This window comes from Notolepis coatsorum (genome assembly GCF_963971535.1).
Source record: "Notolepis coatsorum genome assembly, chromosome: 12".
Lineage (NCBI taxonomy): Eukaryota > Metazoa > Chordata > Actinopteri > Aulopiformes > Paralepididae > Notolepis > Notolepis coatsorum.
In genome coordinates this window covers 97845462-97873368 of record NC_140176.1, presented here as the reverse complement: position 1 = coordinate 97873368, position 27907 = coordinate 97845462, and the positions used below count along the sequence as shown (strand labels likewise).

Genomic DNA, 27907 nt, shown 5'->3' with positions numbered 1-27907 from the left:
TTTTTTGCAAAAATGGAAAGATGGCACGCATACCAGAGGCTAACTGCCTAAGAAAACAGGCACAGAGGCACTGAAAGAGGATTTCACCCATCTAATGAACATATATCAAGATATATCCATCAGTGGACCAATTGCATGCTTTTGCAGAGGACAAGAAGCCTTCTGTTGACTCCTTCAGACATTAACACATTAACTGCCACGCTTCTATCCATCAATGTATGATCACTGCCACCAGTCTAAGCTTATGGAGATGTTCACCTTCTTTGCAGGGCTATAACTTTTTAAATTGTATTGCTAAATTGACATTACTATGGCCCATTCAACATCGATTATCTATCGTTCAGGATGTAGGAACGTTATACTTTTTCATTCATAGATTCATACGTCTAGAATATAAATATGTTTTTATCGTTTTCTGCAGTAATTCCTAGAACGTGAGTTATAGGCATAAACGCATATATAGATTATCAACTGCCATTTGTTGCCTATACGTTATATAAAGAATTTCAATTGTACATGATCCTAAACGTTATGACTTATCATGCGCAGATGAACGGGGCGGGGGGGGTCGTTTATAATTCCGTGATCGTCAGTAAATGCTTTATGTAGTATGGGTGATATATTGATCAGAGCAGTTTGCATGAATAATAATAAACACTCACACTGAAAATGACGTCAGCGTCCTCTTACCGTTAGCCGATGAGACTGGAGGAAAAAGATCCCACTTATTTGACGGTGATCTCCTAGATCCATTTCCGGTTTGTATAATCATAATAAACGCCCAAATCATATCGATTATTGAGTTATGGCAGCGATCCATATACACGATGTGTGTCTAGAGTCCCGCAACAATATGTGAGTGCCGGACGCATTTGCCCGGTGCACCGAGATCACAAGAGATCCATTTCCAGTTGTAACTCGCCGATCATCCACCAGGCGGCAGTATTGAAGCGTTGCAGAGTTGTGCAGGCTCCCACTGCATCAGACCAGGCTCCGTGAGGGCATTCTGAATACCATGGCGAAAAAATTAAATATGATCTCAATAACGTTGTACGCCGTGGAATGTCAGAATTAGCATGACCTTGAAACACGTTGTACGACGGTTTTGGCGCAGTATGTGTTAAGCACCCCCCACAGCCCAAATGGAATGATAAACAAATATATTAACCTGTTAAGCTGTAGGCTGTATTTCGCCTAAAGGTACATGCCTAAGTAAATGGAAGATTGCTCCACTTCTGCAAGGTCAATTTGCATGTTCTTGGTATCTAGGAACATTTAGGGACCTGGGGGTATGTATTTCCAGTGTCAGAAATATTGTGTCTGTTACTAGGCTGAGTAAATTGTAATGAAGAAAAGGAGAATATAAATTATGATTTATGATTTTGATTTTATGATGTTAAATCTGCGGGGTACGAGAAAATGCTCACTGTGCTCATTCACCACCTTATTGAGATCATGTGTACAAAAAATCTAAGCAAATGAATAAAGGGAAGATGATTAAACAGAAGGATTTGTAGATACAGTAATTAATGATAATCGATTTTAATTAATTTAATTTAATTATAAATTCATATTTGACCTTGACCTTGACCTTATTATGGCCAAATCATACATCTATGTATAGGGAAAATGCTCCTCTTTCCAATGGCAGGGTTAAATCTGGATTTAGTCATTTCCTTGCGGTTTTTACGATAATTAGCATTTTCTGATAAATTCGTATTTCCGATAAATCGTATAAAACATCGGTAAAAATGAAAATATACACTTTGACTACTGTTTTTGATATGGTTATGGTCTTTACTCTTGGCTACAAAAAAAAAATTTAAAAACATTAACCTCTTAACATCCAAGGGCCCACATGTGGACGATTCTTTGCCGACCTCTAGTGGCTCGGGTGTGCATTTCTTTTAATACAATATATAGATAGAATTAAAGCCCTATTTGTTGCCTGTCGATTGCCCTTTCAGGTGACAAAATCCATTCAGCGGTTCTAGAGTTGCATGCCGATATGTGAGGCGTGCCCCAAAGTACGCAAAAGTACACATTACCACCCCCGACTCCCGGGGCTCTAGCTCCGTCAATCATTTGGCGATCTCGAAAATATTTTCACAAGGTTGTAGCCAATGAGAGTGGCTTTCCAATGATATCCCATGATATGATAATTGGGGATCTAATACGGTCTCTATTGATTTATGATAAAGAAAAGCAGGGTCCCCCTATAAAAAAAATTCATAGTCGACTAATAGTCGACTATCGGCTAATTTCGGCCAATCATAGTCGACTATCCAAATCCTTAGTCGGGGACAGCCCGTTTCATTTGGTTTGTCTCTCCTCTTCCAGATAGACGACATCGACCTGATCAGCGCCAACATGGAGAATGCTATCGCCTCCATCGGTGGCTTCTGCTGCGGACGCTCGTTCGTCATCGACCACCAGGTAACCACAGGAGGACCTGTCACACGCATGTAGCATGTAGCGTGGTTCACTCTGCGTTGTGTTTGTCATCGACCACCAGGTAACCACGGAGGACCTGTCATACGCGTGTAGCATGTAGCGTGGTTCACTCTGCGTTGTTTGTCATCGACCACCAGGTAACCACGGAGGACCTGTCACACGCGTGTAGCATGTAGCGTGGTTCACTCTGCGTTGTGTTTGTCATCGACCACCAGGTAACCACGGAGGACCTGTCACACGCGTGTAGAGCGTGGTTCACTCAGAATCAGAAAAGGTCTTTATTTGCCAAGTCGTTTTCACATACAAGGAATTTGCTTTGGTCGTTCTTGGTGCGACATTAGCGGACAGACATTAACTCTGGATGCCAGACCCGATGATAGTCGGGTTATCTCGCCGACCGTTCAGCGCCAGACCCGAGTATAGTCGGGTTTTCATCGTTATTTCTTTTATTCGATATTTCCATTCATTACAGGCACACGGACATCTGGGTTAACATGGGGACTCATCCTGAGAATGCCAAAGTGCAATACCGGCCGCATCCACCCAGGTGGCAGTATCGAGCACCCTTTGAAACATTATATCTTGGCCTGTGCGTCAATCAAATGTCTCTGGTCCCACTTTTCTTTGTCGGGCAAGGCGGGCGGGTATCCCGATCCCATTGAGAAGCGTCAAATGCCTCCGATGCATCTGTTGTGGTCGATTATGTTGGCGACACGATGGACACCGATACTCGGACTCGCGATCAGACAATTGGAATATTCTTTTTGGGGTACATCCTAGTGAAGGTAAGGACCATACGATATCAATCCTGCTGTGATCCAACCATGACTTCACCTAGATCGCAACATGTGTCTGTAATGTTACTAGTGAAAATCACATTTGACTGTATATCGTCGTTTTCTGGGATTAGACAGGATCACTCTAAAACTATATTCATATTCACCACGGTATAACACGCAAACGTATATTGACGTATATTATTTTTCATGTATTGAAGCTTGCTAACGTTAGATAGCAGTGTTTATAAGGAGTCGTCTGCCAACAAATATGTTGTTTCAACAAATGGATTCACAAAATGGATTACCATCCAAATGTTATTGAAGACTCCTGTGACCAGTACATAGGTACTACATACGTCTTAACTTTTATTAACAATTTTTGACCGCAGAAATATGCGCAAATGTTCTGCGTTATATGCGTCAAGACTCGACAGTGTGTGTGTCCCGACCCCACTTCTCCATGTCCACACGGAGATCTTTGTTTGTTGTGCCACATAGTAACAGTGAACCAAACACAAACATCCGTGGACTGAAGTGACATCATCCCGGCTGCAGAAGCCCCTCCCCCGAGCATTGTGTGTGCGGTGTCGTGCCGATTGGTCAACTGTTTCTCAAATGTGATCGGTCCTTTTTTTTAAGTGGAAAAATACATAAAACACACTGTTTGTTACGTCCTGCACATGGAAAAATCTGCTTAACTGGAAGATTGATCCACGTCTTTATGGAGCGGTTAGTTACCCAAGAACCACATGGAAAGAAACGTGCACAGATAGAGGTCTCGACGAAGGCACAGTTAAAGTGAAAATATGTACTTATTTCTTTCCATAATTATCGCCAAACTCCAGTGGTCTGGCTGCTGTTAATGAACCACGTTGTAATTCCCGTTTCATGTGTTTTATTAATAATGAATTGATGTACTTAATAGTAATGTATGTCGTATAAATGTATAGGACATTTATAGTAATGTACTATTAAGTCTATTAATAATGTGCTATGAATAGACTTTAATAGTAGTGTAAGTGAATCTGGGTATTATACATATGGGAAATGCTTGAATTAAGCATTTAAACAGTCACTTCATAATATGCGACATATCAGTCAGTCGGGGTCAATACCAATATTTTATAAAGAGGAAATATCAGTCGACGCCTAGCTTTCTATCCCGGGTTTCAAAAGCATAAATTAAATCTGTGCAACTGTTTTACGATCTGGGAGAAGCGCAGGTTTTTATGGTGCGTATTAAATGACTGTAGCTCATTTTCACCAGAAGACTACAGAAAAAAGAAATATTCTGGAACGAGCGTGGTGGACACTGCAAACTATGCTATATTTTCCTGTTATGCTAAACTTCAATACTATACTAAACTGTGCTATACTGTCTATTTATCTTTTCTTTGTACAACTTTTTGAAGTGAAATATATTAGTAGAACTCTTTACATCATTCTGCAAAGAGTTCCATAGTTTGATACCTATAACTGAGGTGCACCGAATGTCTGGGAGTGTCGCATATTTGGATTTTATTGTGTTTTTTTTGTTCTTGATTTATTGTGATGTTTCTTCTTGACTAAAGGAACACGCCAACTTTTTGGGAAATTAGCTTATTTGCCATCTACCCTGGAGTTAGACAAGAAGATACATACCCTTTTCTTCTCTGGGCATGCATTAGGCTTTCATCAAAAGCCCTGTAAATGGGGCTTTTGAGGTGATGAAATCACTGCGCCCAGGCAGCAGTGGTTAGGCAAAAAATTGTTAAGAGTATATATCTGCTTAGAAAACGAAAATGTCTAATTATTAGAAAATGTATTCTCCACGTGGTAAAATACACAGGTGCACAACATGTTTACAGGAACGTTTTAGAGTTGTATTTGGAGTGTATTTCGTGACTGTTGGGAACTACAGGGGGGATACTAGAGGGGGGATACAACCTCAGAGGACCATTGAACTTCAAAAAACCTGTGATGAAAACCAACCTGAAAATAATGTGTATCTCCTCTTACGGAGCCACCCTGTGGAATGGGCTACAGGATGAACTAAAATATTGCGAAAAGATAAATCAATTCAAATCTAGACTAAAAAAATCTATTTTGATAGGTACAGAAGGGAAGAAGAGCTTTCATTGCATATAAAAAAATAATAATAATAATAAATACGTATGATACTGTATTGTGCGCTATATCATATCACATTATATAATCATATTATAATTAATTTGTATATTATATTGAACTATATTTGCGGTATATTGTATATATATATCATGTACTATATATCTCACATCACATTATATATGTGCTGTATACACTATACTATTATATATGCTATTATATACTGCAGGTATACTATACTGTAATGTGTAGTGTAATGTGTACTATATGTATCTACTATGTATGTATGTAAATGAAAAAAAGATAAATGAAACGTAAGTCTTCAGGGGTAGGGCCCGACAAGCCTAGTGCTTCTCCCTTCAGCCCTTTTGGGACAATTGGACAATGCTGCAATAGCAGCTGGTAAAACTTTGGTGATTTATGGAATGGACGTTGTTATGTGTCCAAAGCCCGAAATAAAAAATAACTGAACTGAACTGAACTGAACTGAACTGAACTGAACTAGGCTACACTGGCACACCTACTTCCAATGAATGACGCTAAGCCAGGCTAACGGCGCGGCTGTTCCCTGGGCCTAATGCATGCACAGAGAAGAAAAGGGTATCTGCTTGTCTAACTCCAGGGTAGATGGAAAATAAGCTAATTTCCCAAAAAGTTGGCGTGTTCCTTTAAAGAATACATGTGATTTGATTTGACTGTGTGTGTCTCGACAGCGTCTATCGGGCCAGGGCTACTGTTTCTCTGCCTCTCTGCCCCCCATGCTGGCGGCTGCAGCCATCGAGGCCCTTAACATCATGGAGGAGGACCCAGGTAGGAGAAGAAGCCTCTGTTCACCGTCTTGTCTTACTTTTCACAGTAGTGGAGGAAGTAGCTGTAGAATTAGAATAGCAAGGGCGGTCAGGTGGCGTAGCGGAGATTGCGCTCGTCACCAATGCAAGAGGCTGCGGTCTCGACTCCCGGAGTCAGCATTGCTTGGGCTGATCGCTATACTAACTCGTTTGGCTGGGTTAGGGGGAGGGAAGTCATGGGTGGGAATCTGGCGTTGTGGACAGCGACGCCTACAGGTCAGGTCTGGGAGCTTGCTCAGCGGAGGCAGGACTTGATGAAGGCAGCGTGACCTCCCACGCGTTACACTTCACCAATGAGAGTCCTCGCTGCCAGGTGAAAAAAGAGTCACTGGCTGTCGCCGCGCGTGTCGGAGGAAGCGTGCGGATGACTTCAGGGTTCAATTGTACCGACCAGTAGGAGAACATGCGCACAACAACCAGGTAGGGGAGGGGGGGAATTGGCACAACGACTAAATTGGGATGGGGAGAAAACAGAGACAAATCTGAGAAAGAGAGGATACAAAAAAAATAATTAGAATAGCACCCTGGTTCTATGTGTATATGTCTAACTGTTCATGTTTAGTAATGTGTGAATTCCGGGTTGACAGTGTCAGGTTTAAGTTGTTAAAGCACAGATGAGTAGAAACTTTAAGGTGGTATCTATAAATGTAAATGGTCTGGTTAACCCAGTTAAACGGAGCAAAGTCATAACCAAATTGAAACGTGAAAAAGCTCAAATTATCTTTTTGCAAGAAACTCATCTCTCTCAGATGGAGCACGAGAAACTCAAGAAATATGGATATAGGAATACGTTCTATAGCTCGTTTAGATCGGGTCATAAACGAGGTGTTTCTATACTAATTCCTAACTCATTAAATTTTGAACTCATGACAGAAACTAATGATAAGGAAGGACGCTATGTCATGATAAAATGCAAATTAGAGGGCAACTTGGTTACGCTGCTGAATGTATATGCCCCACCGGGGAGCAACAAAGGTTTCTATAAATTCATATTTGGTCTGATAGCAGCGGAGTCTGAGGGGATACTAATCTGTGGGGGAGATTTTAATACTATTCTTAGTCGTGAGCTGGACACTACAAGCCATAGGGTGAACAGGACTCCACAGACAAAAATAATGAATGCTTCACTCGCAGACTTAGGAATGTTTGATGTATGGCGAGATCTGAGAGAGACTACACCCACTATTCTGTTCCTCACTCTGTTTATTCAAGAATTGACTATCTTTTTATGTTTAGAGGTGATAGACATAGGATAATGGATTGTACTTTGGGAACTACTGACATATCAGACCACTCTGCAGTCTATATGACTTTACACTTGGATAGTAGGCCAAGGAACACGCTATGGAGGCTTAACACAGGAATATTGAACAACAAAACAATTGTTGAAAGTATTAGGACCGAATTAAAAACATATATAGAGATTAATGACAATGGTGAGGTTAATCCAGTGATTGTTTGGGATGCCGCAAAAGCTGTGCTAAGGGGGAAAATGATTGCCATCACAGCAACACTGAAGAAGACGAAAGAACGCAAATATCAGGATCTAACCCAAAAATTGACATCTATAGAGCAACAGCATAAAAATACTCCAACTAGTCAGCTGCTACAGCAAATTAGGGAAACAAGAAAATTGATTGACGAAGTCTATAAAGATGACATTGAGAAAAAATCTAGATTTTTATGTCAAACATATTATGAATCAGGCCCAAAGGCTACTAGATTATTGGCCAGAAGGTTGCGAAAGCAACAGACACAAAATACAATTAATAAGATTAAAGATCCCTTAACTGGAGTAGTGTCCAGTAATTTGGGAGATATAGAGAAGGCCTTTGAATCATACTACAAAAACCTATATACACAACCAGCACAAATAGATAGTGAAGCCACTATTGCATTCCTGAGATCTCTTGACCTGCCCTCAATTGGCAAAATGCAGAACAAAATTATGACTGCAGAAATCACTATAGAGGAGTTAGACAGGACAATATCTAATCTTAAAACTAACAAATCGCCAGGTAGTGACGGCCTTCCAGCAGAATGGTACAAAGCTTTTCGCCAGGAGATCATGCCATTGCTGGTGGCCTCATTTAACTACACTCTTAGAGAGGGCATCCCCCCTCCCTCCTGGAGGGAGGCGACTATAACAGTACTTCCCAAGGAGGGTAAAGATAAGGAATTATGTAGTTCGTTTAGACCAATATCGATCCTTAATTTGGATTATAAGCTGTACGCCTCCATTATCACAAAAAGATTAGAACAGTTTTTGCCAGACCTAATAAGCACGGACCAAACTGGATTTATATCTGGTCGCCAAACCCAGGATAACTTAAGACGAACACTACATATTATGAATCAGATTAAACAAACCAACGTTTATTCGGCCTTATTAAGTCTGGACGCGGAAAAAGCGTTTGATTGTGTGAGCTGGGACTATTTATTCTTGGTACTAGAAAGGTTAGGATTCAAGGAAGATGCAATTAGGTGTTTTAAAACACTATATACAAGACCCACAGCGAGAATAAAAGTAAACGGTCGGTTAACAAATCCGATCGCCCTAGAACGCGGTACACGCCAAGGTTGTCCATGTAGCCCCGCCCTGTTCGCGATTTTCATTGAACCGCTAGCCCAAGCAATTAGGGAAGACCCCAATATAACAGGTATTAATATAAAAGAAACGGAGCATAAAATAGCATTATACGCGGATGATGTCTTAATTTACTTAAAAAAACCCAGTCTGAGCCTCCCTAGACTAATGGACCTTATTGAAACCTATGGTCAACATTCGGGATACAAACTAAATATAGGAAAAACACAGATACTTACATATAACTATACCCCCCCAAGAGAAATAAAAGAAAACTACAATTTAAATTGGAACATGAAGTCCATAAAATATCTGGGAGTAAGGCTGACTAAGGACTTAACAAAATTGTATGAAGCAAATTACCAGCCCCTAAACACACAAATTAAAAAGGATATAGAAAGATGGTCATTAGCCCCCCTGGATTTCACCTCCAGAATAGACTCAGTAAAAATGAACGTAGTCCCTAGACTACTATATCTTTTCCAGTCCTTGCCGGTGGAAATCCCTGCTAAACAGTTTAACGAGTGGGACAGGATGATTTCTAGATTCATATGGAGCGGGGAAAAAACCGAGAATTAGGTTCCGGACACTCCAACTCCCTAAAGAGAAGGGAGGCATGTCCCTCCCAAATCTGAAGGAGTATTACTACTGTATGTATGCAGCGCAAATAAGACCTTTGGTCTGTTGGTGTGAAAGGGACTACGAAGCGAAGTGGAAGGACATTGAAGTGAAATCACTTGATATACCACTCCAGACAGTAATTGGTGATAGACAGCAGGCCAAGACCCTATATAGAAACTTAAACCCATTTATTGTACACACCCTACAGACATGGTTCAAAATTGTGAAACAATTCAAGTTAGAAAAAAGGATTAAGATCTTGAGGTGGTTTGCCTTCGATTTAGGATTTAAACCAAGAATGTATGATCAAACATTTAAGGAATGGGCTCTCCGAGGTATTACCTCATTCAGCACAATGGTAGAGAATGGAGAACTTGTGAGCTTTCAAACCTTGAAAGATACATACGGTTTGGATAAACACGACTTCTTCAGATACCTACAACTACGCCAGTACTTTCTAAAAGAGGTAAAGGTGTCTGAGCCCAATACCCCAATAGACAGTGTTATTCAGATATTCATTCAGGCATACAGGGACAAGATGAGTAAAACTGTGTCAAAATTGTATACTAGCTTTGTTCAGGCCAGAACTGACTCCACAAGTTACATTAAGACAAATTGGGAAAAGGAATCAAACATTGAAATAACCGAAGACGAATGGGAGAACATGTGCAGAACTCAATGTAGCTCGACTAATTCAAAAACATGGAGAGAATTCTGCTGGAAAAACTTGACTAGATTCTTCATAACTCCCAAAATCAAATCCCGACAAGTAGGCATAGAGCAACCATGTTGGAGACAGTGCGGCCAGAGGGAGGCAAACCACTCTCATATCTTTTGGAATTGTCCAGGAATTCAACGTTATTGGCAAGATGTTCACTCCACCATGCAGGTTATATTGAATTTTAAGATACCGGAGACCTTCTCCTATTTATACCTGGGTAACTTACCTGAGGAATTGGTAGGAGGAGACAGATATTTGATGAAAATATTTTTAGCAGCAAGTAAGAAAGCGATCACGCGTCTCTGGTATCAACAAGAACCTCCAACAAAAGAAAAATGGTTGGCCATTATAGGCGAAATATACACAATGGAAAGACTTACTTTTACTCTCAGATTACAGGAAGAGAAAGGTTTGAAGTACTGGGAAAAGTGGGACTTTTATATGGTAATGACGACAACCAGTGGATGTATTGATGTATAGTTGTAAAGAATATTCGCCATACCTATAGGGAAAGTAAGAGAATTGAGAACTCATGTGAAAAGTATATTTTTGTAAAGTAACACTAATAATGCAGCCCGGGATTGTGTTTTTGTTATGTCTTGTTGTTTGTGATTGTTTGCTTATTGTGAAAAACAATAAAAAGAAAGTTAAAAAAAAAAGAATAGCACCCTGGTACAGTAGCGTATTGCTGCCACACCAGAAACGGAAGAAAAAAAAATATCATTATCACCTTATAACATGATAACTTATTGTTTTAACATAAAACGTTTCACGGTATAACGTGATAACTTATCGTTTAACATAAAAGTTTCACGGTATAACGTGATAACTTATTGTTTTAACATAAAACGTTTCACGGTATAACGTGATAACTTATCGTTTAACATCAAACGTTTCACGGTATAACGTGATAACTTATTGTTTTAACATAAAACGTTTCACGGTATAACGTGATAACTTATCGTTTAACATAAAACGTTTCACGGTATAACGTGATAACTTATCGTTTAACATAAAAGTTTCACGGTATAACGTGGTAACTTATTGTTTTAACATAAAACGTTTCACGGTATAACGTGATAACTTATTGTTTTAACATAAAACGTTTCACGTTATAACGTCATAACTTATTGTTTTAACATAAAACGTTTCACGGTATAACGTGATAACTTATTGTTTTAACATAAAACGTTTCACGGTATAACGTGATAACTTATTGTTTTAACATAAAACGTTTCACGGTATAACGTGATAACGTATTGTTTTAACATAAAACGTTTCACGTTATAACGTGATAACTTATTGTTTTAACATAAAACGTTTCACGTTATAACGTGATACTGATATTTCTTTTCTGTTCTGGTGTGGCAGCAATATGTACCCTGGTAAATGTCCACCAAAATGATAAATAGCAGCTTTTATCGAAAGCGCTTTACAATTTTGTTCCTCACATTTTATCCATTCACTCACACATTATAGGGGATATGTTGATAAACATACACATATATAACATATATATAAACATATATATTTGCACAGTGCATGCAGCTACTAAAATATATATATCTTCTTTCAAATTCTGCTTCCTTATTAACTCAATCAGCGCCTAGAGGTCGCTGTTTACCGTGTGGTAAAAAGGCCAGCGCTTTAAAGAATAGGGATACATGCCGGTATTTGCAGGGCTAAAAACTATATTAAATATTATAGCTATGGATCTAATAAACACGTCGATTGTCAGTGAGTTTCTTCCAGTCAACATGCAAAAAACAGATAATTTTTTCATACATACATTTCCGTTTTATACCGTGGTGAATATGAGTATAGTTTTAGAGTGATCCTGTCTAATCTCAAGAAACTCCAGCAAACCGCGCTTCAATGCATTTTCTTAGAAATCGTGCCATGTCTCGGCTGGTTTATGAATCATTCTGAAATAAACGCTAGATTATCGGTATTATGTTTCACCATGCACGCACGAAAGGGTGGGGGGGGGGGATATGCTTCGAGCGCCACCAACGGCTTATATTACACAGTACAGTACATTACAGACATACACTGCGATGGTGGCGAAAAAATCATCGGATCAAAGCAAGATTGGTAACATATAGTCCTTACCTAATCTCTGATGTACTGCAAAAAGAATAATCCAATTCCTGATCGCCATTCCAAATATTGATCTGCGTCTGTCCAGCGTTCTTCCACCAAAACACATGAATCCACGGTGCTCCAGAAATCCCCAAATCCGTGTGTTATAACGTTAGTCATGCCCAAGAAGGAAAACCTGGACCGGACTTCTTAGATCGATGCACAGCCCAAGCCAGAGGGATTCCAATGATGTGCAATACCGGCCGCAAGGCATTAGGCGACGGTATTGGCCGTTTGCGATCTCAGAGCAATTCCCAATGATAACATCAGGCTGGATGGATGAATTATGAATGGATATAGCGAATAAAAGAAATAACGATTAAAACCCGACTTTTCTCGTGATTGGCGCTCAACCACCGGCGACATAACCCGACTTTTTTCATCCTTGGCGCCCAATGAGTTAATACCTCATGTTATTTATGGTGCATTTATATAGCAGCTTTTACCCAAAGCGATTTACAATTTGTTCCTCACATTTTACCCATTCACTCGCACATTGACACACCGATGGTGTGTGTGAATTTTTTACTCTAGTAAAAGTATTTGATATTTAACGTACTCTCTTGCTATTTAATGTAATGTCACACCTCCTTCCATTTTGCTGCTTCCAGCAGTTGGAACGAGATGCAGAAGACTTTGAAAATGGACAAATTGTTCCCCCCTCACTACTTTTAAGGACTCTATCACAGAGTTGTTTACACACACCTGCAACTGTCACTGACTTAGCTTCCAGCCCGTAACCTTGGTAACCCGGTACATTCCTGCAGCATCCTAATGGACCTGACAGACCTTCGGTACAGCGTCAGCTGAGGACTCTGATTCAAACCAGTTGCAATCTGCATTTTCTTTTAATAAACCAATATTTCTATTAAGACTAATCTTGTCTTAACTGCATTTGTGGAATCACAGCACCCGTTTGTGGGTGTATACACAGAAGATACTGTAGGTAGCCATGGGTAGAGAGGGTTTGGTAAGGTTGTAATATATATATTCTTTGTAACCTTTATGTACCCTGAGGAGGTTGAGGGATTTTGAGTGACGCCCTGCTTCACACTCAGTTAAATGGCTGCTTTTTTATAAAGCGCTTTACAATTTGTTACTCACATTTTACCCATTCACTCACACATTCACTCACACATTCACAGACCGATGGCGGAGGCAACCATGCAAGGTGCCAACCTGCTCATCGGGAGTAGTTAGGGGGTTAAGTGTCTTGCTCAAGGACACATCGACACGCTGCCCGGGAGGAGCGGGAATCGAACCGGGAACCTCCGGATTGCCAGACGACTGCTCTACCTCACACTGAGCTGCAGTACGACAGCCTGCGGGTTGCTACTATGGAGCAGTTGGGTGTTATGTGCCTTGCTCAACGGCACCTCAGTGATTTGTTGTTATGGGGAAGGGTGAATTAATTTCCCCCGCCCCCTTATCATATGAACTTTTTTTTTTATCCACTTTTTCTCCCATTTTCTATTTTTCTCCCATCCCAATTTCGTATCGTCCAATTCTACCCTCCCCTGTCTCGAACGCTGTTAGACCATGCCTCCCACAGGCCGGCTGCAATGTAGACCAAGCCTTGCATCACGTGTCCCCTCCGGTACACGAGGAGGCAGCCGTCGCATCTTTTCACCTGAACAGCGCGATCTCTCAGCGGCGAGGAGTAACGCGTGGGAGGCTCATGCTGCCCCCGTTGCTTCCTGATTCTGCTGTACAGGCGCACCAACCGACCTGTAGGAGTCGCTGTCCACAACGTCCGATCCCCACCCACCGGCTTTCCCACCCCCTAATACTGCCAATTGTATTAGTATGAACGACCAGCCAAGGCGGAAGCAACGCCGAGAGCTGGGCTCGAACCCAGCATCTCCTGCATTAGTGGCGAGCGCCTTGCCCACTGCGCCACTGCGCCGCCCCCAGTATTAACCTTTTTTTAAAGTTACTGTCGCCTTTTGGCTACAGCCACCATGAGACGCCAAGTATCCTGAAAGAATCCGAGAATAAGGGATAAAAATCAACGTACAGAAGTTTGTCTTGTCTCCATACATAAAGTACCGCGTGCGTCAGCCGTAGTCCTGTAGCGTACAGTCCGTGGAAGCAGGTATAGCATGTCCAGGCCACACATAGTCACAATGCTACTACTGTGCTACCTACCACACTTTTATGGAAAAAAACTCAATACCTGGTTATTAACCAATCAAACATGTAATCACTTTTAATCAGTTCATTGTGTATTTTATTATTGCTTTTTAACTATTATGTTGGATTGTGTTGTAAATATACTGTGTTTTACTTTTAATGCTTCTGTTCTAGTAGGTGTATCGTCGGTCTTATAACAAAATGTTGATTAATGTGTACTGTCCTTTTTAATGTGTACTGTCCTTTTTTAAAATAAACTGAAACTGAAACAAATGCATAGGAGCGGTAGCAGGAGGTAATCAGCCTCACGGGCACCGCCAACACTGACCTCACTCTCGTCTCTCTGCGCGGCTCTGTCGGTACGGAATGTGCGTGCCGCGTACCCACGTGTGTGTATGTGTACGTGTGTGTATATGTATGTGTACTGTGTGTGCGTGCGTGCGTTCACCCGTGTCTCCCCGGCGCGAGATGAGTCGAGGTCGAGTGCACTTAGCGCCGGCAAGCGCTCCCGGTCTCCGTCACATTCTGACAGGGGGGTGGGGGGGGCGGTACCAGGACCGGTACCAGGACCGGTACCAGGGCCAAGGTAAACTAATTACCCCTCTCTCCGCCAGCTGGATCTTGGCTCGTACCAGAGAAGCTTGAGCCCCCGACTGCAGAAAATACTCCCAAGACGTTGAACTTCTCCTCTCCTCTGTTTTTTTCTTCTTTCCCCTCTCCAGAAATTTTTACCGTCCTGAGGGAGAAGTGCAAACACATCCACAAGGCGCTGCAGGGGTGAGTTTCTGGGATCTCTAGTCTACCACAACACTCCACAACAACCACTACTCCTATAACACCTCGCAACAACCACTACTCCTATAACACCTCACAACAACCACTACTCCTATAGGCCTGATATTCTATATTCTATAATCATATTTCAAATTGCATGTGCATGTGAATTCAGTACTGTATAAAATGTAATTGATATTCTCATTTGGTTCATTACAATTTACTCAAGCCTAGTAACAGACACAGTATTTCTGACACTGGGAATACATTCCCTGAGATCCATAGATGTCCCTAGAATCAGATACCAAGAACATGCAAATGGCCCATTTAAAAAGAAAAAAAGTCTGTAAATGTTTATTCTACGTTCTTATGGAATGAATGAAATAAAAAAAAATAAAAAAATATATATATTTTTTTTTAAACTGACAGCCCTAGTTTAAAGGGTCTAAAAAGTGAACGACGTGAATGTTCAAGGTCTTCCTTCAAGCTGTGGTTCTGCGGGCGGTCTGAGGCTCCGAGGCTGGTGGTCCTGTTACGCTTTTTATCAAGAGCATCTAGTACTTGCAGATGTTACACATTAAATATAGTGGACTAAAAAGGAGGATATATTCCCCCGAAATATTGCGGAGTAAAAGCCCCATGAAATGGAAATACTCAAGTACATTAGAAATTCCTTGAATCTTAATTACTTTCCACCCCTGCATATTCCTAGTGGTGACCTTATGCAATATAAAAAAAAAAATAATACTGTAAACTCAAACTCAACACAGAAATCTCCCATTATAGCTGAGCATGGGAGCAGTTAAAAACGAGATGCTGACATTTTTGGCAGTTTATTAACAATGAGATATTGCCACTTCCCTGTAAAGCTCACAGATTTTTATTTTACAGCCCCTGGCTCACGCTCGACGTCGTGTCCATATATATCTTATCTATATACACAGTTGTTGGAAGCAGCACATAAAGCTGTGGACAAGGTTCCCTGACATGTTCTTTCTATGTTCTCTGTGGGAATAATGAGGATTATAGTTATATATTTGACCTCTGACCTCGGCACACATAGTGGTGGTGGAAGAGGTAGACAAATCCACCTCTGCACTAGTGTTGTCACGATACTGGAATTACTAGCTTCGATACGATACCTTGAAAAGTATCGATATTCGATACCACAGGGACATTTTTTTTTATCTTAAAATGTAAAAAAATAAATATATATATTAATACACTACATTTTGCTGGTCGATTCTCCTCAGCTTCTCTCTGGTACTATAAGAGAAGAAAGTCAAGATAGACCGCTCTCTCGGTATCTGACACTGGGTGCTGAAATCCCAAAGATTAAATAGAAAAAAGCAGGAGGAAGCCGGACCAGCACTCTCAGATTCAAAAAAGTTTTAATCGCAGCCTTGAACAAACATGTTTTGAAGCAAAAGCTCCTTCGTCAGTGTTAGTGGCAACGATAGCTTGCAAAGGTGGGGGCTATATACAAGGTAGGCAGGAAGTGACATCATTGCAGGTGAGACTGGAATTGCTAGTCAACTTTGACCGTAGGAACTCATTTGTATTTAATTTTAGTTTACTTCACATTATAACACATTAGATTATAATGTCCTTACATTTGAGTTCCTACGGTTCCTTACTTCTGACCATTATAGTCAAAGTATTTTCCTATGAATTGAAACTCATAAGATCACATAACAAGGATAGCATCATTGGCGTTCAGTTTCAGCTATATTGGCCAACGTTAGCCAGCCATCTAGCCAGCCACTGCACTACGAACTGCTAGCCAGCCAGCTGGCTACCTTTTAATTCACAATACAACAGCCAGCTACTGCACTACGAACTGCTAGCCAGCCAGCTGGCTACCTTTTAATTCACAATACAACAGCCAGCTACTGCACTACGAACTGCCAGCCAGCTAGCTGGCTACCCTTGACCCACTGCCAGCCAGCTAGCTGGCTACCCTTGACCCACAATACAACAGCTATCCAGCCAGCTACTGCACTACGAACTGCTAGCCAGCCAGCTGGCTACCTTTTAATTCACAATACAACAGCCAGCTACTGCACTATGAACTGCCAGCCAGCTAGCTGGCTACCCTTGACCCACTGCCAGCCAGCTAGCTGGCTACCCTTGACCCACAATACAACAGCTATCCAGCCACCCCCAATCTACAACACAACAGTCAGCCAGCCAACCGTACACAATACGGTCTCAGCCAATCTTTTATCTCTCTTTTTATTTTTTATTACAGATCCCCATTAGTCATCACCGCAGCAACAACTAGTCTTCCTGGGGTCCACACACAACAAAACAGTACATACATACATAACATTATAGTAGCATACATTAAAAAATCTATTCCAATATTCCTACATATAAAAATAATTGCAATCACATCGTTTTGTCAGCTAGCCACTCCATTGCGAATTAAAAGGTAGCCAGCACAGCCCGTATTAGCTAGCTACAGTAGCTAGGTAGCTAACGTTAGCCAACGGAAGAACGATAGCTAGTTAGCCAACACTAGCCAACAGCTGCGACAACGAATGCCAATGATGTTATCAGACATTGATATTATGAGCTATCAGTAGCTAGCCAGCTAGATAACGTTAGACAACGCCTCATGAAGTGAATAGTTTACTGGGCCATTTTGTTTAATGCTTCAGTGATGTTGAAAGAGGAGCTGTCGCGACAAGTTGCGGAGGCTAGGACTCTTGCCATCTTCGGAGCGAATGAGAGGATTATTTGACAAGACGGTCGGGGAGGGGCAATGCGTGCACTGCAGTGGCGTGTGTGTGCCTGTGTGTCAACAACTTGCTATAGGAGAGAAGACGGCGAGAAAACCAGCTGGTATCGATAGTGCAGAAAGTATCGATATTGCGGGAAATGAGTATTGAAACTTTTTTATATATTCAGAATCGATATGTATCGAAAAATCGATCTTTTTGACAACACTGCTCGGCACACATGGTGGTGGAAGAGGCAGACGAATCCACCTCTGCACAAATTTTTTACATGTTCCATACACATTTTCCGATGCATTAACCTCTACTTTATATTTTCCATACACATTTTTTCCGATGCATTAAACTCTACTGCATATGTTCCGTTAACATTTACATTCCATCTTCTTAACATTAAATATTAGGATTCCATACAGAGCCTGTTTAGCGTCTCCTGCTCTCTGGCGTAGAGGTCTCTGCTAGGGGCACTTCCCCTCTCCGGTCTCCCCTGGTATCGGCTGTTGCTCCAAGCATAGGAAGACACTCATTAAGGATTCTTAGGTCTTAAAGGCAGGTTTCGCACAAGGTCCTTGGAGTGCTTAGAGTGCTTGATTAAGTCGAGGCCTGGAATTCCTTGAAAACAGCCAATTTTTTAACAAGGTGCTTAAAAGGTCCTTGAAATTCAAATCAACCATTCGCATTGAATGTTTTGTTCATTTTTTTTGGTCTGTTTTAATCAAATCTGACGTCACTGTATTGCACGCTCTAACTGCTTTTCCTAATTTCTTCGCGTGTGATGCTCTAGCTGGCAAGCAGGCCAAGAAGATGCTTAAACAGCATTTAAAAGTGAATTGTATCCTTCGAGTGACATCCTTGAAACTGAAAAATAGTGCTTGGAAAAGTACTTAAAAGTCCTTGAATTGCAATGTCTGTGGGAACCCTGTAAAGGAACCAGAAAGGTCTTTATTGCCAAGTAGTTTTACACATACAAGGAATTTGATTTGTCGTTTTTGGATATTAACGGACAGACAATTTACGGTAGAATGAAATAAAAAGGTAAAATAAAATGGAATATAACTAAATTAAAATAGAAGCACAATAGAATAGAATTATAAAATAGGCCCAGGGCTGTACAATTGTGCACGATGTGGTTGAGTATATACACTAATTCGAATAAAAATAATAATATAGATGGAATGTTCAGCAGGGCTGTGCAATTGAGCAGAAATGTGCAAACATAATGAACAGTGAAGTATGAACAAGTATGAAGAGTTTTGATTGTATATACAACATATATAGCTTTCATACCCGATGAAAGCTATTTGGGGGCAGAGGTAGTTTGATGTAATTACAGCGTGTGAAGAACTTCTGGAAATAGATTACCAGCGACATGTGTTGTTTAAAAGCTGAAGTGTTCTAAAAAAGGGTTGCGTCACACTGCTCAGAGTTTCAGTTGAATCAGAATCGGAACGAGGATCAGAAAGGTCTTATTGCTTTTCACACACAAGGAATTTGATTTGGTTGTTTTCGGCGCGACATTAATGGACAGACAATAACGGACAGATAATAAAATTGAAAAGGTGGAATAAAATTAAATATGAACTAAATTAAGATAGAAGCACAATAGAATAGGATATAATTATGAAATGGAAAATAGGCCAGGGCTTTAAAATAAAGAGGTGGAATAAAATTAAATGGGATATAAACTAAATTAAATATAATCACAATAGAATATAGTATAATTAGTAGTGCTGTCAGGCGATTAAAAAAATGTATCTAATTAATTACAGGATTTGTAATTAATTAATCGCATTTTAATCTCATAATAATTTTAGGCCTGATAATTTATATTCTATAATCATATTTCAAATTCAGATTCAGAGTTTTTATTTGCCACATGGAAGCAATACAATCATACAGTTTTCATACAAAATCATAAATACAGTTCTACCATGGGCAAAAGGAGCAGCCCCCCCCCCCCTATTCTTAAACTAAACAAGTATCAGTATCAGTTTCATTTGTTCATTTCAAACCATACAACCTATACAATACAAGACAACCACAAAACAGCACTACAACCACCACAAAACAATAGACAACAGCAACAACAGACACCACCCATGGTCCGAAAAGTGGGATGGAAGAAGCCAAGCCTGTGAACTTCCATTCCCCACACCCCGACCATCAACCGCTACACACACAACATGCAACACAGCTCCGCTTCCCACATTCCCGACATCTCAACAAGACACACATGAGTCTGACCAGTCAATACATATTTTATATACATACTCCTTTTAATGCCAAACATCATGTTCACCCTCCTCCTTATACCTTTCCAATATTCCTTTTTTTAACTTTCTTTTAAACTGGTATATGTTTTTACTCAATTTAACCTCCTCGTCCAATCCATTCCATAATCTCACTCCACAAACAGATATAGATTTTAGAGTGGTTCTTACACCCGGTTGCTGGAGTTTCTGTTTCCCTCTAAGATTATAATTCCTGGTTCCTACCCTCTCAGTGAACCGATATTGGATGGGGGTTGGAACTTGGAAGAGAGTTATGTGAAGCTTTGAACATGATTTCGGCAGTTTTAATTTTGATCAAGTCCCATAATTTAAAAGCTGATGCTTGTAAAAACAATGGGGTAGAGTGTTGGTTGTACTTAGCATTGTACACAATCCTAATGGCCTTTTTTTGCAGAATATAAAGAGGTGATATATTGGAACGATAAGTATTACCCCATACTTCCAGACAATAATTTAAATATGGGACTACAAGTGCATGGTAGAGGATGAGAAGTGACCTTTGGTTGACAAAATTATTGGATCGATACATAATCCCCACACTTTTGGCCATCTTGGATTTTACATGACTGATGTGTGGTTTCCAGCTTATCCTGTCATCTATGATCACACCCAGGCATGTGTCCAGATGGCAGAATTCAGTACTGTATCTACAAAACCTTCTGTTTAATCATCTTCCCTTTATTCATTTGCTTAGATTTTTCAGGTCTGGTAAATTTTAGCATGGTGTTATTTACAGTTAAAAAAAATGAATGTAATTGATATTCTCATTTGGTTCATTACAATTTACTCAAGCCTAGTAACAGACACAGTATTTCTGACACTGGGAATACATTCCCTGAGATCCATAGATGTCCCTAGAATCAGATACTTAAGAACATGCAAATGGACCATTAAAAAAAAAAAAAAAAATTATTCTACGTTCTTATGGGATGAATGAGATAAGTATATATATTTTTTTTGTAATTCATTTCGAGTTAATTTTCATAACGCGATAATTTGCTGTGTAATTAATTAATCTAATTAACGCGATAAACTGACAGCCCTAATAATTAGTAAACATTTAAATAGGCTATAGGTACGTTACTATGAATGAATGAACATTACATTTATATAGTGCTTTTCTAGACACTCAAAGCTTTCCCCACAGTGTAGGGTGGAAATTGCCTCCTTCACCACCACTGGTAGCACCTAACCTTGGGCTACGCAGGCTCAATGACTGCCATACACTGGCACCAGGCACACATCACACTACACAATGACTACCATACACTGGCACCAGGCACACATCACACTACACAATGACTACCATACACTGGCACCAGGCACACATCACACTACACAATGACTACCATACACTGGCAACAGGCACACATCACACTACACAATGACTACCATACACTGGCACCAGGCACACATCACACTACACACTACACACTGACTACCATACACTGGCACCAGGCACACATCACACTACACAATGACTACCATACACTGGCACCAGGCACACATCACACTACACAATGACTACCATACACTGGCACCAGGCACACATCACACTACACAATGACTACCATACACTGGCACCAGGCACACATCACACTACACACTGACTACCATACACTGGCACCAGGCACACATCACACTACACACTGACTACCATACACTGGCACCAGGCACACATCACACTACACAATGACTACTATACACTGGCACCAGGCACACATCACACTACACACTGACTACCATACACTGGCACCAGCCAGGCACACATCACACTACACAATGACTACCATACACTGGCACCAGCCAGGCACACATCACACTACACAATGACTACTATACACTGGCACCAGGCACACATCACACTACACAATGACTACTATACACTGGCACCAGGCACACATCACACTACACACTGACTACCATACACTGGCACCAGCCAGGCACACATCACACTACACCAGCGTTTCCGTTAGCCGGTAATTACCGGTATTTGACCGGCAAAATCTGTTGAAGTCCGACATATTTAATCTCTCCGGTCATAATGTCCGGTGAAAATAATTCCCTCTAAACACAATTAGATTATTTGAATTGTATTAAAATAGACTAAAATTAAATAGCCTATGCGATGAACGAAACAATCATTACATTTGTTTCATCGTTGCTTCACCAAGCAGCCGGTCTAATAATGACACCGCTGTGTCAGCGCGAGCTTGCTGCTCCTAGATTTGTGAGAAGCATCCATCTGCAGCCCCACAGAATGCAGTACTCCAATCCAGCCATTGGCAATTCAGCTGTTGGGTGGGCGGCGCTGCTGAGCCCAGACCGGACCGGACCTAAAAACACCGCTGCTCTGTCGGTCTGCAGCTCCATGCTTCACGTAAATCTAACAACAGCCAGCTCGCGCTGACACAGCGGTGTCATTATTAGACCGGCTGCTTGGTGAAGCAACGATGAAACAAATGTAATGATTGTTTCGTTCATCACATAGGCCATTTAATTTTAGTCTATTTTAATACAATTCAAATAATCAAATTGTGCTTAGAGGGAATTATTTTCACAGGACATTATGACCAGCACCAAGTCGTTGGGAGGTGGAGTCATCACGCAAACCCACGATAATGTTGCCGTCTCTCTCTGCCAAATTTCTCAGTTCTTCGCTTGATATAATTAATACAAATGTCCAATATAACGGAATTCGTTAGCTCATAAAAATGTGATTATAACAGACTGCTGTTTAATGTCGGGCAGACTGCCCACCGACACCTCATGTCGGCAGCAGCACGAAGTCTCGAGGGACTTATTTTATTTGGAATATATTAATGACTGTATACGCAAAAGTAGCCTAGTTTTAAGTTAAAATATTATAAATGCCTTGATGATGTCATTCTTTATATAGGCCTATCAATTGTTTTTAAGCTCAATAAACTCTGACCGGAATTTATCCCATTTGTCCGGTAGATTGAAATCTACCGGACACTCAGACCTGCAAAAAAAAATTCTAACGGAAACCCTGCACTACACACTGACTACCATACACTGGCACCAGGCACACATCACACTACACAATGGCTGAAAGGCTCAGGAGACAAGGCTTGATATCAGCCAATTAACCCTTTCACTGCCACACGACAGAAGGTTAGCCCTTTACTATCACACAACCGACAGCGATGCTCCATTATTAGCATCATTAGCTCCGCATTTGCGGAGCTAATGATGCTAATGATGGAGCATCGCCGTCGGTTGTGTGATAGTAAAGGGCTAACCTTCTGTATTGTCACAGTGAAAGGGTTAACCGGCTGTCGTGTGGCAGTGAAAGGGTTAAGGGGGATGACATTAGTACTGTTCCATGAACACAGTGCGATCTCTCTCTTAACATGTTGCTTGGTCTCTGCTCACAGCATCCCTGGCCTGAAGGTGGTGGGCGAGGCGATCGCTCCGGCGCTTCACCTGCAGCTGGAGAGGAGCTCGGGCTCCAGAGACCAGGACCTGCGGACGCTGCGCAGCGTCGTGGATTACGTGAGTTCAATACCTTTATCCATTTCACTACCACACGGCAGAAGGTTAACCTTTCACTATCACACGACAGAAGGTTAACCTTTCACTACCACACGACAGAAGGTTAACCTTTTACTACCACACGACAGAAGGTTAACCTTTCACTACCACACTACAGAAGGTTAACCTTTCACTACCACACTACAGAAGGTTAACCCCTTCACTACCACACTACAGACGGTTAACCCTTTCACTACCACACTACAGAAGGTTAACCCCTTCACTACCACACTACAGAAGGTTAACCCTTTCACTACCACACTACAGAAGGTTAACCGTTTCACTATCACACTACAGACGGTTAACCTTTCACTACCACACTACAGAAGGTTAACCTTTCACTACCACACTACAGAAGGTTAACCTTTCACTACCACACTACAGAAGGTTAACCTTTCACTACCACACTACAGAAGGTTAACCTTTCACTACCACACTACAGAAGGTTAACCCTTTGACTACCACACTACAGACGGTTAACCTTTCACTACCACACTACAGAAGGTTAACCTTTCACTACCACACTACAGAAGGTTAACCTTTCACTACCACACTACAGAAGGTTAACCCTTTGACTACCACACTACAGAAGGTTAACCCGTTCACTACCACACTACAGACGGTTAACCCTTTACTACCACACGACAGAAGGTTAACCCTTTACTACCACACGACAGACGGTTAACCTTTCACTACCACACTACAGAAGGTTAACCTTTCACTACCACACTACAGAAGGTTAACCTTTCACTACCACACTACAGAAGGTTAACCCTTTACTATCACACTACAGACAGTTAACCTTTCACTGCCACACTACAGAAGGTTAACCTTTCACTGCCACACTACAGAAGGTTAACCTTTCACTACCACACTACAGAAGGTTAACCTTTCACTACCACACTACAGAAGGTTAACCCTTTACTATCACACTACAGACAGTTAACCTTTCACTACCACACTACAGAAGGTTAACCTTTCACTGCCACACTACAGAAGGTTAACCTTTCACTACCACACTACAGAAGGTTAACCTTTCACTACCACACTACAGAAGGTTAACCTTTCACTACCACACTACAGAAGGTTAACCTTTTACTACCACACTACAGAAGGTTAACCCTTTCACTCACTCACACACTGACCTCAGAGGCGGCAGTTAGGGGTTAACCCTTTCACTACCACACTACAGGTTAACCTTCTGTAGTGTGATAGTAAAGGGTTAACCTTCTGTAGTGTGGTAGTGAAAGGTTAACCTTCTGTAGTGTGGTAGTGAAAGGGTTAACCTTCTGTAGTGTGGTAGTGAAAGGTTAACCTTCTGTAGTGTGGTAGTGAAGGGTTAGCCTTCCGTATTGTCACAGTGAAAGGGTTAAACCATTTGGTAGTGCGGCAGTGAAAGGGTTAATGAGACTCTTTTACAGTTTGTAAATAGTAATAATAATTATTATTATTATTATTATTATGAGCATGTACCCAACATTATATGAAAAATAAAAAGTCATTACGATGTTTTAGTGCACTTCAAGCGCTAAAGGGATTCATTAACAACTTATATTAGTAGGGTCCATCTCACTCTGTGTTAGTACTCGTCTGTGTCTTTTCTTTTCATACCAACCTTACCTTTTTAAGTGACCGTGGTCTTGTCCTTGTTGTATCCATGTGTAATGTTGATAGTAGTGGGTGTACACAGACGAAGGAGTATCTACGGTGGAGAGCAAGCCTTTGTCTGGGATAGGTTCCAGGCTATTAGCTCTTCTCACAGCCTAGCCATCATCTTTAGCCTCCGTCGTCTTAAATGCTATGTTCTTTTGGTAGAACTCTTCGGCTGCCGCAGAAGTGTTGAGAGAGTAGCAGATTCCGTTCATGGTTATTGGTATAAGCTCATTAAGCTGTAGTCAAGAGAGACCTGGGACGCGTTTTTTAGCCTCGCCTAGCTTGGCTTTTAGTGGGCCATAAACAGTGCAGAGCTTAGCTATCGATTAGCCGGAAACGGAAATGGGAAATGCTGAAATAATAACGTGAATTATTCTAAAAGTTATAATTATTTTGTCTCATCTTGTTTTAGTCAACAGTTTTTAATAAACTAAATAATAAACAAAGAATTATATAATGTTGGGGTGCACCTTCCTGATACTCAAATCCCTTTACACAAAGTTGACTTAAAACATAAACCAAAAGGATGCAGCAATACACATTAAACAAATTAAGAGCGTACAGGTGTAATGTACACTATCCATCTTTCCCATTTCTTAAAAAACATGTCCTGTTGCAGTCTAAAAGAAAATGTAATTCTTTCCATCTTAAAAATATCATAAATAATATCAAATCCAATCATCCACTGTAGGAATTTCTGTTCTGAACCACTCTCTAGTAATGGCTGTCCTGCCAGCAGCACTTAGAATCTGAAATACATGTCTATCATATGAGGTGAAAATATATATGAATTGAAAATGGGGGACCCTGATGGAAACAAGACAAACGTCTTTCTCAGGTCTGCATCCCCTTAACAATTGTATGTATTGAGCCGTACTGTATTGTACCCATTCTGCAATCTGTTAAATAAAGTTTTCATTCATTCATTCATTCAGGTAACGTGTTCTGATGGCAGAGCGCCCAAATACAGACTCTCCATCTTAAATGGAATGTCCACCTGGAATACCTTTAGCAAGATGTTATGAACCTCCCTCCAGAAAGGTATCAACAAAGGACCAGACCAGAATATGTGATAATGATTTGCCTCGGAGAGTCCACACTGTCTCCAGCAGTTGGGAGAATTGGTATAATGACTCCTTTTTGAGCTGGAGTAATGAAGAACCTAATGAGGGTTTTCCAACTAAATTCTCTCCATACGGCTGAACTTGATGTTTTCCTTTCTCCCATTCCTCTTCCGTTATACTTAGGTTTCCCTCCCTTTCCCGTTTTTGTTTTACATACATTGAATTACCTTTTGTCTGTTGTAGTCCCCAAGTCTTGAGATGGTTTTTTGGTTTGAGTTCAAGACATAAGCCTCTCTGAAAACTTTTAGTAGAATATGATCCAAAAGCGTTTGTTTATTTAGCTTCATGAATTGCTCAATATACTGCCGAACTTGAAGACATCTGTAGAAATGTAAATTTTTCAAACCATGCTGCATCTTCACATCTTGAAAACTCTTCATGGACCCCTGATGTAAAAAGGTACAATATGCTGTTAAGCCTCGAGTCTCCCACCCTTTAAACCTTACGTCCAATCTTTTAGGTACAGAATCTGGGTCATATGCACACCATGTCAAAACTTGTATAGCCTCTTTTAAATGACTTTGGGCTATTACCTTATTCCACAGCTTAAGTGGTAAACAAATCCATGGATTTCCAAACTCAATTAAATTATCCAACAAAACCGTATCCCCAATTGCAGCTTGAATTGGATACTCCTCTGTTACAGCCATCTCAATCTCCTTCCACCTGGCAAAATATTCTGGATTACACCAACATGTCAAAGGTCTTAATTGAGCTGCAATATAATAATCTTTTAAACATGGAAGTGCGACCCCTCCCTTGTTTTTTGCCAATTGTAGACTCTTGTATCTAATTCTAGGTCTTCGCCAAATGTACCTCGAAATAAGCTTGTCCCATTCCTGAAATTGTTGGTCAGGTAGGTCTAGTGGAAGGGATACTAAAATATTCATTTTAACCGATTCAATTCAAGACCCAAAATTCAGAAGAGGTATTAGATCTTATCTCCTTATGTCTTCCTTAATCTTTTGATTGATTTCGTCTTGTTTACATCAGGGTCCCCCATTTTCAATTCATCATAACATATGACACACACGACATACAGATAGACAGTACTGCTACATCTATACATTTATGACATACCAGATTTACAAATACAGTACTGTTTGTGATACAAAAAGAGTAAAAAAAGAAAGGGAGTATACATTTGATGAAGAAACTGTACATTGGAGGAGGTGGTGGGGTGGGGGGGGATGGGTAGGCGGGGTGGAGGTAACTGTACATTGGATTATCAACGAAACCTTACTTGGTCCCAAGAAGAGGGTCTCGTGTATTACTGGGTTAGGACATTTACTGTACATTGGAGGGGGTTGGGTTAGGACATTTCCAGGGGCCAGTTTCGAATAGCAGTCTCCCGTAGGTGCTCTTTGAGAGCGGT

The 27907-nt window shown here is 40.8% G+C and overlaps 1 protein-coding gene across 1 annotated transcript in view; it reads left to right on the top strand.

Moving 5' to 3' along the window:
* sptlc1 (serine palmitoyltransferase, long chain base subunit 1) overlaps positions 1–27907 on the top strand; it is a 78502-nt gene that overhangs the window by 45795 nt on the left and 4800 nt on the right. The window contains exons 10-13 of the mRNA XM_084325647.1: positions 2341–2436; positions 6053–6149; positions 15114–15168; positions 23599–23716. Of these exons, the coding sequence (XP_084181773.1) occupies positions 2341–2436; positions 6053–6149; positions 15114–15168; positions 23599–23716 (366 nt within the window). The remainder of the gene's footprint in view (positions 1–2340; positions 2437–6052; positions 6150–15113; positions 15169–23598; positions 23717–27907) is intronic.